Here is a 15,000-nt window from a genome sequence, read left to right as displayed (position 1 = left end):
TATAAACACGCCACCTAATGACTTTTACATTCACCCTTTCCTCTCAAATGACACACTGATCACAGGCAAACACACAAGAAAAAAAAGAACACGCAAGGCCTGCTCTCGAATGTAAGCCTCTCCAATCAAAGGAGGCTTTCTCTGCTGCACCTACTTTATTTATTTTTGCATTAAACTGGTCATTGGAGTTTAAATGAGCCTCTCTGGCACTACAAAAAAAGAGCGACTCATTACAAGCCTGCACAGCGAGCATTAAGCCTCGCCAAGCGAGCGTTCGCCCCTGGCTCTAATGATGAGGGAGCGGTTTGGAATTTGCATGCGTTGAATATACGTGTAATAAATGGTAATATATTTAAATCAAGCTGTATGACGGCTCTAATTACAAAAAATAGCATGCGAATGATATCCACTAAACCCTATTAAAGGTAAGGCGAGCCCATGCAATCCTTACACACGCACATAAAAAGAATATTTATGCGAGCCTAGCTTTTTAAAGCGCATCCGCACAGGTGATGCCAACGTGTCAATGTGTATTTATGATGGATCCAATGCTGTTGTGAATATGGAAATTTTGACAAGAATTCTCAATGATGTGCTTTACATGAAAATAGATGTACATGTGAAGATTGCAAATGTATACAGTATCTAGGCCATCTAGTGTCATCCAGCTAATACAAGCTAAAGCCCCTTTCACACAGTGATACCGGTAAATATCCGGAAAATTCCCGGAAAGACTTTACCGGTATATTCAAAAAAGCGCTGTTCACACAGGCGAGGACGTTACGGAAATTTTCCGGAAAAGAGCATTCACACATCCATTCCAAAATACCGGTAAATTCTGACATCATTCACCACAAATGAGCTTTAAACGGCTGCGCTTGTATTTGTAAACATTTGACTAAATTACAAACTCTGTGGATGATCAATATTGTGAACAACTTTCTCAGGATCACTTTCGCATGTCGAGATGTTCATAATATGTACGTGTGCTGGCGCTCACAGGCTGTTTCACAGGCACACGAACGTAAACAAACAACGGCTTATCATAAGCATCTCATCGATGATTATTTACACAGTTGGCATTAAGAAGAACATATAAACGTGATCTGACTAACTTCTAGCAGCTAAATGTGTCTGGAAAAATATTCAAAGGCTTTTATCCTCACAAACCGCGCGGACGTAAATGCGTCTGACTGTTGTGATTGGCTTAAGCAGACGTCTCACGTCAGCACGTTCTAGACGTGCACGCGCTTATTACGGGAATCTTCCTTCTGCGTTCACACAGCGCAGCATTCCGGCAAATTGCCGGTAATGTTACAACTTCTCTTTCCGGAAAATAGCCAGAACGAATTTACCGGTATTTTCAAAAAGGACCTGTTCACACATACAACCTTTCCGGAAAATTGCCGGCAATTTTCCGGAAAGGTCTGTATGTGTGAAAGGGGCTTAAGTCTTAAGTGTTGGGTATAGACGGTTTAGAGAAATGAACACCTGTAGCATCAGTGGTTTCCTCTTCATCCTCAGAATCTCCCAAATAATTATCAAACTGCCAAAGAAAAAGACAAAGGCAACTTAGAACGAGCTTAAAAATGCATTACGCACACAAATAGTACAGATTTTAGATTGCTTTGACTCCTCAAACATTGTAATGTTGATTAGCTTAGCATCGTTTATTGAGCTAACATACAAATATTAGGTGCAATAGACAATACTGTTTTGAATTTAATAAAAGTTGTGATGTGTCAATATGGAATTTTGATAAGAAAATGTATACTACTTGATTTTTATTTTAGTTTTTATTTAATATCATTTTTTCAGAGGATATTTTTGTTTATAATTAATACATTTATTTTATTTTATTTTGAGGGTATAGTGGGGAAATAAGAAAATCTGTCATTTTACCTATGTTGTATTGTATATTATGATGCATTGTCTTGTTAAACAGCAATAAAAAAAAATAAAAAAAAGGAAGAAGTGTAAACTACTTGACAAAAGTCTTGTCGCCTATCCAAATTTTAGGAAGAACAAATAATAACTTGACTTTTAGTTGATCATTTGGTATCAGAAGTGGCTAATATGAAAGGCAAAGGCCTCTAGATTACGCTTATTTTACCAAAATAAAATATGATCATGCCTTGATTTTTTATTATTTAATTAGGACAGTAATGTCTGACTTTGCTCAGACAAAAGTCTTGTCCCTAAACAGAAATAATGTACAGTATAGAATATAAAGTCATGGTGCAGTGGAAAAAATAATTAATACTGTGCATGTCTCCCATGAGCTTGGAGGACTGCATCCATACATCTCAGCAATGACTCAAATCCCGTATTAATAAAGTCATCTGGAATGGCAATGAAATCGTTCTTGCAGGACTCCCAGAGATAATCAAGATTCTTTGAATTTATTTTTAACGCCTCCTCTATCTTACCCCAGATATGCACAATAATGTTTATGTCTGGTTACTGGGTTGGCCAATCTTAGAGCCCCTTGACCTTTTTTGCTTTCTGGAACTTTGATATGGAGGCTGAAGTATGAGAATGAGCGCTATCCTGCTGAAGAATTTGCCCTCTCCTGTGGTGTGTAATCTAATGGGCAGCACAAATGTCTTCATACTTCAGGCTGTTGTTGTTTCCAGATCTCTTCCACACCCCCATACTGAATGTAACCCCAAAATCATGACTTTTCTTCACCAAACTTGACGGATTTCTGTTTGAGTCTTGGGTCCATGCAGGTTCCAATTGGTTTCTGATGCAGCTCAACAGATGATTCATTTGAAAAATCGACCTTCTGCCACTTTTCCCAAATGATCGACTAGAAGTCAAGTTATTATTTATTGCTCTTACAACTAAAATCGATGACAAGGCTTTTGTCAAGTATTGTATAACCACTATATGTGTAGTTAAGTCAGATCAACTGGCTGAATGAGTTTCTCTTCATATCAGGCTGACAACAATAACATCAAAAACAAGTATTTATTAACATGCATAACTACATGAAGTCATGTTTATAGGCATAAATTATTTTTGACTGAATACATCACACACAATTTTTTTTTGCTGCTTGTTCAAACTACTTGATTAAAATAAGTTAAAACAACACAGTTCTTGAGGTTTTCTTAGGACAACGTAATTGTTTCATGTTGAATTCACTTAAATTTGTTAAAACACCTTAACTGATTTGTGTTGGGACAATACACTACCTGACAAAAGTCTTGTCGTCGATCCCACTTGTAAGAGCAAAAAATAATAACTTGATTCTAGTTGATCATTTAAGTAGATTTTTGTCCCAACATCCAACAGCCTGAGGTATCAAGACATTTGCGCTGCCCATTACATTACAAACCACAGCAGAGAGCAAATTCTTCAGCAGGATAGCGCTCCTTCTCATACTTCATCCTCCACATCAAAGTTCCTAAAAGCAAAGAAGGTCAAGGTGCTCCGGGATTGGTCACCCCAGTCACCAGTCATGAACATTATTAAGCATATCCGGGGTAAGATGAAGGAGGAGGCATTGAAGATAAATTCAAAGTATCTTGATGAACTCTGGGAGTCCTGCAAGAACGCTTTCTTTGCCAACCCAGACGACTTTATTAATAAGTGATTTGAGTCATTTCAGAGATGTATGGATGCAGTCGTCCAAGCACATGGGAGTCAAACACAGTATTAATTATTTTTCCACTGCAGCATGACTTTATATTCTATACTGTACATTATTTCAGTTAAGTGACAAGACTTTTGTCTAAGCAAAGTCAGACATTACTGTCCTAATTAAATCATTAAAAATCAAAGCATGATCATAAATGTCATCTAGAGGCCTTTTATATAAGCCACTTTTGATACCAAATGATCAACTAGAAGTCAAGTTATTATTTGGACAGGCTGACTTTTCTCAGGTAGTGTATGAAGGAAACCCAGCATTTTATTACAGTACATTAGAACTGTCCTTTCAATGAAAGATATGTGTGAAATTGCCTCAAAAATAATAGTTTTTAAGACTGTTTTCAATTGTTTCTAAAGGTTCAATGTGAGGATTAGCTTAGCAGAGTATAATGCGCTTACACACACACATATTAAGTATACTAGTCATTTTCGGTTCTGAATTGATTACAAGTAGTGGCCATATGCCAATATGATAAGCCTTTATATTTGGAAGTGGATAACCAATATATACGCTGACAAAAACAAATCAGATCAACTGGCGGAAATCATATGCCGATGACAATAACATTAAAAATAAGTTGACCAATATTGCTCCTGACATACAGCATCATGCATAAATGATAAAAAAAAATATGGATGATACATTATGTGTGACATTGCCTTAAAAAACTCAACTAATTCATAACTTATTTGCTTTTAGTTTTTAAATCAAATTTACTCATTCAGTTTTGAATGTCCTGGCTATTTACCTTCACGGGTCTTTCTGGAGCAGAACCTGATTGGCCGCCCAGCCTTCCTCCAACACAACCGCCATCCAGCAGCATCTACAGCAACACACAAAACCGCTATATCATTTCACTTAATGATGCCCCGAAATGACAGCAGCCATGTGAATCAGGGTGATTACTATCAAAACAAAATTAGAATCAATATAGCCGTCTTTCTCTTCTTGTGGCCGGTATAGCCAAATAATGCGGAGGCTTTTTTTTAGCATTGACTAGCCTGGGATGTTGGCTGATGTGCTTTGCGTTATTGACAGTAACTGGTGCAGTGGCTTGCCAGAGTCCCACTGAGATCAATACGCAAGCCAGGCGGGAGTCTTAAGCACCGTTCACACACACACACACATACATACAGACAGACAGATAAGCTAAACACACATTGCAATGAAGCCATTCAATACGCTGAGAGGAGAATTCCAAAAGTCTCGAAGAAGAAATACATGAAAAAGAGAAAATGAAGAACATTTTAGTATTTTGAGAGTGCTCACCCATACTAAAACACAGCAACAATGCTGGTTGGTTGCTAATGGGTTTAAAGCCATTTTCAGTGCATTGCATTGGGATTGTGGGTCACCACAACAAAGACGGTTTGTGATGCATTCTTGTAGCGCAAATACCACAGCATGACACTTGCGACACCAAGGTTGTGGGTTTGATTCCCATGGAAAGCAAGAACTGATCAAATGCGTACTGTAAATGTAATATAAGCTGCTTTGCTTTGGATAAAACAACCTGCCAAATACACAAAACAATATTTTAGTGACCTAAAAAGGCAAATGTTTTAAGAGTGGGGTTTTAAAAACAATACAGACATTTTAGGTGATAAGTTAACCAATAGCTTTTTATATTTGGAAGGAAATAACTGATATATGGGCTAATTACATAAATCTTGCTATGATTTTTCTGAACCTGATTACAAAACTGAACAAATATATCAGCTTTTAAAACCTAACTGCGAAAAACAAGAAACCCATATACAGTGTTGAGGTTAATGCATTACAAGTATGCCGAGTTACATAATTATATAACTTTAAGTAACAAGTAAAGTAATGCATCACTTAAAAAAATTAAGTAATAACATTTTAGTTATTTTTTAAATTGTAACTCAAGTTTTTTTTTAGATTAGTTAATTCCCTTTAAAAAAATAATTTGCAGAATTAAAATTAGTGTAATCATGTTGAATCACACTCAATGAGAGAATAAGCTCCTTGCGGGAACAGACAGTCACAAAGACGGCAGAGCCTTACATTTCTGTGATGGAAGCAGGGCTTGACATTAACACCCGCCGGCCTGCCTAATGCGGGTAGATTTCAGCTGTGGAGGGTTAGACAGCCACTCCCACTAGCCACTTTGGCTGGTTGACAATAATTTAATTGCTAGTGCTGGCTCCTCACGAAAAATGAGAGTTTTAGTTTATGACCAATTGTCAATATGTATGCAAACGTTAAAGTCGAGAAGCAGCACGACTGATAATTGTTTGATCTACCTCAAGACATGGGCAATTTATAATTGCAGCAAACTGTTTGGAAGCATTAAAAGTGCAAGAACATGTCCAAAATCTTTACACGCATTGACCCAGAGACTGTTTAGATGCATGTCACTGATGAGAAAATGACAGTATGATGACCGAAATGGCCTTGAACATCCAGCAGGCACAATATATAAACATGACATCAGATTAACGTTGTACCCCAACATTGCATTTTGTTTGGGGAAAAAAAAAAAAAAAAAAAAAAAAACAGGTTGACGTCAGAACCCAACATCAGGCAGATGTCAGTGTCCAACCTTTAACCTACAATCAATTAAATATCAACATCTAATGATGTTACAGCTTGACGTTGTGTGGACGTTACCATTATGACGTCTATCAGACTTTTGATTTTAGCTGCCATACCTGACGAATAAATGTTAGTATGTGACTTCAACATGACGTTGGTTTAAGATGTAGGCTCGACTTTGAATTTTGGTCACTATCTAACACAACATAAAAATCAACCAAATATCAACGTCATTTGAGGTTGTTATTAAACGTCAACATAACGTTGTCCTTAGATGCTGGCTAGAAATTGAATTTTGGTCACCTGACATCACAACCTAAATCTAACATCTTATGACGTTGTGTGCCTGCTGGGCTATAACTAAATGCACTACAGAATGTTACGTTTACACACATTCATAACATTCTGTAGTGCGTTTAGCGTCGCCACTGCCTCGCATGGTTCAGGATTGGTAGAGCTACGCATCTATGAATTTGCTCTTCAGTGTTTGAACTCTCAGTAATGATTAAATCACACTGAACTGAGCTAAACTGAACTGAACTGAACTTAAACACTAAAACCTGAACCACACTGTTCCAGTTACTATGACCATTTATGTGAAGCTGCTTTGACACAATCTACATTGTAAAAGCGCTATACAAATAAAGCTGAATTGAATTGAATTGAACATTCACAAATTCCATGTAAACGCATCAGCTTTTTACAGCATAATACTACTTTTTAATCATAATTTGAGTAATATTTACAACAAATACTTTTACTCTACTTACACTACATTTGTAATGATACTTTTACTTCAGTATGATTTTTCAGTACTCTTTCCACCACTGACGGTGAGGACTATACACTGTAATTTTACACTGAATATTTCATTTGTGCCTGAATAGTTCCAGAAAACCTTAAAATACAGTTTTCTATCTCTGTTCTAAAGTATTTATCAAAGCTTGTGATTGGTTTATTATATTTTATGCAGATGCACTCCCCTACAAAATCATCCCAATAATCCAAATGATTAATTCTTTACAAATAGAGGCAGAATGTAATCGCAGAAAAATATCACAAATCAAATTTTCCAATATTGTGCATCTCTAACATTAGTGTGGGTCTGTGAAAGATAAGCAGGAAAGCGGCTAACGCTAAACACTTTAATGATGGAAGTAAAGGAGAAGTCTGGCTAAACCTCTCCCGGTAAAGACTGTCGGACAGAGCGGGTCAAATCTATAAGGTTGTGACCTCTTCCTGATCAGCAGTCGGTGAGCAGCAGTTGGCCTGTCCCATCCGTCGGTGCATGCTCTCCTCCATCATTGTCACCTCCTCCACTCGTTGTCGCTCTCGGCTGCTGTCCATCTCTCTACGGGACAAGTCTCTATGTCCTCCAGGAGCAGTCAAACGCAGATCCCTCACATTCTCTGCAATGGGATACGACAGTACGTCCACAGGCAAAGGAGTAATGGATGTTTCAGAGAAAAGAAGATGTATGTGGTATTAAATATGATCACCTGGAGTCAGGTACGTGAAAGTGGACAGGAACTGCTCGTATGTTTGCTCCGGGGCGTTGCAGAACTGATCCAGAGCTTCAGCCACGGCTTGGTCGTGATTGTTCATAGCTGAAACATTAACTACACCTGGCATCCCATCAAGCCTCTCTTCAACACTAGGAAAAGAAGACATACAGAAAGATTGATATTTGCCTGTTACTATATTAAAGCCAACTGTACAGAAAGCCAATTTTCCATGCCACGTTAAAGTTAGTTCAACCCAAACAAAGAAAATCTTGTCATGCTGGGTTTCCGGTTGCATGGCAAAGGAGTAAGACATGTCTGGCTTGAGCTCCCGACGATCTCCTGCTATACGATATAAAACCAGCGGCATATATCAAAACACTGTGTGATCTCTGCTTCAAATGTGTTTCTAAAATACTAGCTTATGGTGGAAAAACTATGCAAGTACAAGTACGATGCCTCATCTGGTTCTACAGTAGGCCTAACGCTAGCTCGTCTTTGAGTTCCACCGTCACCCAATCGCGGAAGCCCTTATCCCCTTCGGAGGGACTCGGCGGACTTGAAATCGGAGATTCTTCACTCGCTAAAGGCAGACATCTCAGGTGTTTAAATCCAAGCTGAAAAGTGCACTTGCCAATGATTTCAGCTCCCTTAAAAACGATTAAAAAGCGGTCAAACCAAAAATGATAAATAACACTGCGGTGACACACTCTGAGATGGACCAAATGAAAAATACGAAAAAAGTCATCAAACACTGTGTGATTTCTGCTTTGAATGCGTTTCTAAAAGCTAATGGTGGAAAAACTACGCAAGTACAAATACGATTCCTCATCTGGTTCTAGGACTAACTCCGCCTCATCTTTGAGTTCCACCTTCACCCGATTGTAGAAAAATGGACTCAGCAGACTTGAAATCGGATTCTTCACTCGTTAAAGGCGGATATCTCAGAGGTGTTTAAGTCCGAGCTGAAAAGTGCACTTGCCGATGATTTCAGCTCCCTCAAAAACGAAATACAAGAGATCAAAACTGAAACAACAAATAACACGCGGCAAAAGACTCTGAGATAGACCAAATGAACAATATGAAGGAAGTGGAAAGTGAGCTATCAACATGGTCAGATGGAGTGACAACTTTGCAGAAAGTAGTTACCGATTTGAAAGTGAAGATGATCGTGCTGAGAGAAAAATGTGAAGACGGAAGAATGAGAAGATGCAACATTAGGATACTGGGCGTAGCTGACACAGATCATCCTCATATTGTTCCAAAGCCATAGGAAATGTGTTTATCTTCTGAACACAAATGAATCTATTATAAATCAAAATCTGAGAGAGCCTTTTAAGAATCATGCTTCAAAACATTCATGAGGAGACCATAAATTAAACATTATGCATCAGAGTGTTGGTTGAACAGTCTTTAAACAGAAAGACAGAAATCTCAAATATGTGATTAAATATATCGGTTGTGAAGAGGAACAATAGTCTTACACCATGTCCAAACTACACACGTGGCAACACAACATGTGATAAAAGGTATCTTTTTCATGTCAAAACATGTGACGCTTGCAATTTCTATTTTAGAAACTGATTCCATCCGCTTGTTTTCACGCTAAGCGGCTTCCGGGTCCAAACGCCATACCAAACTGTATAGGGAGACTCATCAAATGGTAATAATAAACGTTTACAAAGTGGCGTAATGTATTACTTTTGAAAATCACAATTGCAATACATATCCACGTCTAATATCAGATAGCCAGAAAGGGATTCATCTTTTATAAATTGTTAAAATATTGGTGTTTGCGATGCAGCAAGTCCAGAGACTGTTGTGTACGCAATGATTTTATTTAAAATTCACTTTAATGTGTTGCATGACTAAATTGTGGTCATAAACTAATATTTTCTCCATCTAAATGAATAGCGGCTTAGACCTGGAAACAGTATTCCATACATCACCGATACGTCGCGACTTAACGAGTGGATTTCTACAGCTTTACAACAGCATAAACTAGGGCTGGACGATTTGGTCTAAAATCTCGATTGATTGAACTATTTAACATCAATTACGATTAATTAATGATTATTTTATTTACTTATTCAATTTTTTTTTTACCCTCCACGCCACCCACACTCGTCAATGATACCAAGCTGACCAATCACAGAGCTTGCGATATGCATCATCGCAACATGTAGTTACTTTTTTTGAAAGGCCGGCATCAGCATCAGTCACGGTGAGTAGTATGCGACCGCGAAGGCTGTGCCAGACCATACGCTGTGCTTGATGCAGAAGAGTAAACAGAGCATGGTCACTTAACTCCACGAACGGTAGGGAAAGTAATTAAGAAAATTGACCTGAACAAATTAGATCGATTATCAGAATGTCCATTTCGATTAATCGCCCTGCCCTAGTGTAAATTACAAAGACAATTATAACCTCAGGTACAGATTATGGGCTATATTCAGTGTTAAATGCTACCAATGTGAGATTGGACACCATTATAAGTGACATTTATTGCCTTCCTATTGAAAGCAGCAGCAGATAGTTCACCAAAAAAATAGCAAACAGTTTGAAAATGAAACTCAGTGACTCAACAACATCAGTCACTCAGCTCATGTACTTTTAATAATATTAAATTGGTTTAATATGTACTATTTAGAAAATAACCCTTACTATTTCTTGAGAGAGCAATGGCTGACATTTAAATGTATCTGTTGTCGCGTCGACTTTGGTGCAGACAGCCAAATTGCTTGTCGATGTAATATTGTAGTCAGAACAGTGTTACGGGTTAGAAACCATATCAAAGTGAGAATATAATTGCCAAAAATGTTCATTTTTATGTAAACTAATAGTATAAAGTAGGAAATAATAGCAAAAAACAAATGAAATAAAAAGTGCAATGACAAAAAAAAAAACTGATGAAGGGATCCTGCTGGGCTCTACTGCTTTACAGGTCACTTATCACAGCCGATATGCATTATATCTGCATTAGCCCTGATTGGAATGAAATTATCATTTTGAAGTTCAACTTAATTACAATCAATGACGAAGGGGGAAAAGGGGGGGGATGGGCAGTGATTGCCATGACATTAAGATATAATGAAGAATGGCGTGATGATCGTCAGAAACTCGGAGCTGTCGCTGTGTCATTCATCACAAATATGCCCTGGGGAGAGCCGTCTTCAGGTGGCACAACATTAGTGGGGACAGAAACAGGTGCTACACTAGAGTCTAATTACTCTCCTCTATCAATAATACAGCGCAAATCCTTGCATGGCTTCAGGCATCAGCTGTTCTGCTGGCCCACCTCCTCCTCATCCCTACGGACTGCTACTATTTCTGCAGGAGGAAGACTGTGTACAACTGCGTAGCTCACACAGAACAACATGGCGCTAGCAACATCAAGATTATGGGCTTGGTTCCCAGGGAATGCATGAACCGCTGATAAGAACAATTTCAATACAATGTAGGCTCTTTTGGAAAAAAGGGTCTGCAAATGTGTAAATGTACAACATCCACGTTTTCAGAACACCCAGATTTGTAGTATTCAGCATGTGTAAAATCAAACATAACACGATGCACTGCGTTTGAATTTGCTTTCCATTGCCAGGTTGGCATGGTGGCTCAGTGGTTAGCACTGTCACCTCACAGAAAGAAGGTCGCTTCGCATGCTTTCCCCCACACTCCAGACATGCGCTATAAGTGAATTAAATAAACTAAATCGCCCATTGTGTATGCCTGTGCATCTATGCGAGTGTTTGGGTGTTTCCCAGTGCTGGGTTGCGGCTGGAAAGCCATCTGCTGCTTAAAACATATGCCGGTGTCCTGACATTTTATCATACCTGTCAGATTATGCTCCCAACAATGTATTTGAATGGTTCTGAGGTTGGGGTTAGGGCGATGTTACAGCTTCATCTCACAGTAATTTACATTTAAATTTATACTGGTAGCAAAATCTGATAGGTAGCATATTGCGTCATCAAAATAAGCTACCTACTTTTCGAATGAAAGGTAGGACAAATCGGCAGAACACCGGAAAATAGCACAATAGCATACACAAGAGGATAACATTTTTTTGGGAATCCCACAGGTCACGGGATTACCGTGGGATGGGAGTCATCTTCGCTTTTAATCACAGGACTGGGACAGTACAGGATTAAATATTAACAGGAACAGACCGGAGCGGGAACCAACCAACAAGAAGATGACAACAAATTGCACTGCCATTTTTGTAGTTTTCTTTTAATACGCCTAAAATGTAACGCAATTAAAAAAGAACTACACGACCCAGAAGCTATCAGTGCTGGAGGAAGCCAGCATCCGCGGAGAAATTGATGTGGTGAAAAAATGATTTGCAGCGCAAAGTTAGAGGTAATGACATGTCCATTACATTAACACAAGTAGTTGAGAAATCGGAAGTATTAAAGAAGTTCAGAGGGTAAACTGTGACGGTGATAGGACGCTGTATGCTGCTTGTAAAAAATGCTTAATCTTGGTCAAGTACACCAGTGGCTCAGGGACGAGCAGTCTGAAAATGCACACTTGTGAAATCTCATCTGACCGACAAAATTGCTTGCAGCTGTCATAATTCAGTGTTTTCATCCAAATTATGAATTGAATTGAAACTATAAGAATTATTGTATGCATGTAGTGTGTGTGTGCACGTGTGTGTGTGAATGTATGTGTTTGGTGTGTATATAGCCCCTTTCACACATACAGACCTTTCCGGATAATTGCTGGCAATTTTCCGGAAAGGTTGTATGTGTGAACAGGTCCTTTTTGAAAATACCGGTAAATTCGTTCTGGCTATTTTCCGTAAAGAGAAGTTGTAACATTACCGGTAATTTGCCGGAATGCTGCGCTGTGTGAATGCAGAAGGAAGATTACCGTAATAAGCGCGTGCATGTCTAGAACGTGCTGACGTGAGACGTCTGCTTTAGCCAATCACAACAGTCAGACGCATTTACGTCCGCGCGGTTTGTGAGAATAAAAACCTTTGAATATTTTTCCAGACACATTTAGCTGCTAGAAGTTAGTCAGATCACGTTTATATGTTCTTCTTAATGCCAACTGTGTAAATAATCATCGATGAGATGCTTATGATAAGCCGTTGTTTGTTTACCTTTAAGCTTTGCGTGTGCCTGTGAAACAGCCTGTGAGCGCCTGCACACGCACATATTATGAACATCTCGACATGAGAAAGTGATCCTGCGAAAGTTGTTCACAATATTGATCATCCACAGAGTTTGTAATTTAGTCAAATGTTTACAAATACAAGCGCAGTCGTTTAAAGCTCATTTGTGGTGAATGATGTCAGAATTTACCGGTATTTTGAAATGGATGTGTGAACGCTCTTTTCCGGAAAAATTCCGTAACGTCCTCGCCTGTGTGAACAGCGCTTTTTTGAATATACCGGTAAAGTCGTTCCGGAAATTTTCCAGATATTTACCGGTATCACTGTGTGAAAGAGGCTTATATATGTGTGTGTGTGTGTGTGTGTGTGTGTGTGTGTGTGTATATATATACACATATACTGTACATACATACATATAACTTTTGTTTCTGCTTATTATGTATTTTTTTCAACACGTTAATGTTTAATCGTTAAAATTGTGCATGCTGCAATTCTCTCGTTATGCAAGAGCATATTGGATGAATTTTGTCAACATATTAATTGAAAAAAATTCAGTAAATGAGTAAAATGCAGCTTGGTGTGAACTATGTACTTTTATTTATTGTAACTGATCTCCAGAAAATTAAGAAGAAGGGACTCAGCAGCTGGTCTAAAGCAGCCGATACAACCGAATTCTATATATTATTTAATGACTAAAAGTAAAAAAAAAAAATGGGAGCGGTACTGGAGCGGGAGTCATTTTAAACAGGAGCAGGATGGGACAGGATTATTTTTTTTTAAATTTGGTCTGGCAGTGGGACGGGACAGGATTTCTTTATGTGGGAGTGGGACCGGACAGGAATGAAAATCCACTCCTGTGTCATCCTCTAGCACACACAGACAATGTAACGTCACCAGAAATGATGTCAAGACTTCAGTGTTTTTCAGGAATGTGTACTGTATTACTACTGTACAGCTCACTTTTTAGACGTTCCTTGACCAAACATGCTCAAACACACAGAAATTTACACTAACAAACATTGTATGAGTCTGAAACATCTGTAGTCTGCTTCTTGTGACTAGAAAAGAAAGGTTTACCTCCACAGTTCTTACCAGCTGGCCTACATTACACTCACCACCTCTAAACCTCACTCCCATCAAGGTCAAGATACCAGTGTAACACCTCTGGTTCTCCTTGGCCTGCTCCAAGCAAGATTCGAATCAGCAATTTTGGCACAAGATTACATTTCCAGACACTTGTAACTCAGGAATGAGGAAAATGTATCACGGTGACAAAACCTGAATGCCTGCAAACCATACTTTGGGCTTCAGTCTTTAGAGGCTGCCTAATCCATTAAACAACTATTGCTATTGTGATAAAAGTATATGTTATATTGCAATAAATTACATTATGTTTTGTGCACACATAGGTTGTTTATTAAAATTTGTCCAATCAGATGGATCCTGTTATGTGATTGGCTAGACTGACCCAAAGGTAAACCTATTGCCTCAGAGCAGAATATTGAAAACATGGCGGGAGTACAGACGAGGGGAAAACAGCAACAGCGAATAAAAATCTGAATTTCTTCTCATGTGTTCAGCTAATCAAATTGTTTAAAAGTCTAAGGTCCTGTCCAAATGAAGACAGGTATTTTCAGACTTGTATTTTTTTTTTATGCAGTTTGGCTGTTTGTTCACTTAAAAATGCAGTATCAGGTGACTGAAACCAAAAGTTTCTGAAAACTCCAGCCATGATGAATATTTTTCAAAACTCTGGTTAAAGTATGGACACTACAACCATAATATCAGACCCTTAAAACGGTTATGGAATTCCATAAAATACGACCATGAGATTGGTCAGGCACTAAAACATTAAAATTTCTAATCTGAGAAGAAGATCAGCTAGGAAACCAGTTGTTCAACTGTCCCAGTCACCCATCCTGAGCCCCACTCTCTGGCCTACCTTCTCCACCAGAGCAGATCACACACATTCCACACAGAATGTCCAAGTTTTAATATGGTGCATCTTGTGGCTCTATATTCAGGTTTAGTGTCATTTTAAATGTATGTGATTGATAAACTGGTCTCAATTTCACTGTAACAGTTCACTTGTATAAGTTGATCTGGGATTTGGCTTTGATAAAATCTCTGCCGATGCTCCACTCCAGTGAAAA

The 15,000-nt window shown here is 38.5% G+C and overlaps 1 protein-coding gene across 1 annotated transcript in view; it reads right to left on the bottom strand.

The window, feature by feature from the left end:
• Window positions 1-15,000, bottom strand: part of iftap (intraflagellar transport associated protein) — a 32,241-nt gene that overhangs the window by 10,163 nt on the left and 7,078 nt on the right. Inside the window, exons 2-5 of the mRNA XM_701282.11 lie at window positions 7,720-7,874; window positions 7,454-7,629; window positions 4,410-4,484; window positions 1,492-1,546 (exon numbers count right to left, since the gene is read on the bottom strand). Of these exons, the coding sequence (XP_706374.5) occupies window positions 1,492-1,546; window positions 4,410-4,484; window positions 7,454-7,629; window positions 7,720-7,852 (439 nt within the window). The 5' untranslated portion in view covers window positions 7,853-7,874. The remainder of the gene's footprint in view (window positions 1-1,491; window positions 1,547-4,409; window positions 4,485-7,453; window positions 7,630-7,719; window positions 7,875-15,000) is intronic.

The sequence above is a fragment of the Danio rerio genome, chromosome 25 (genome assembly GCF_049306965.1).
Source record: "Danio rerio strain Tuebingen ecotype United States chromosome 25, GRCz12tu, whole genome shotgun sequence".
NCBI lineage: Eukaryota > Metazoa > Chordata > Actinopteri > Cypriniformes > Danionidae > Danio > Danio rerio.
Note: the sequence above shows the minus strand (reverse complement) of the source record. Positions and strands in the feature narration are given on the sequence as shown.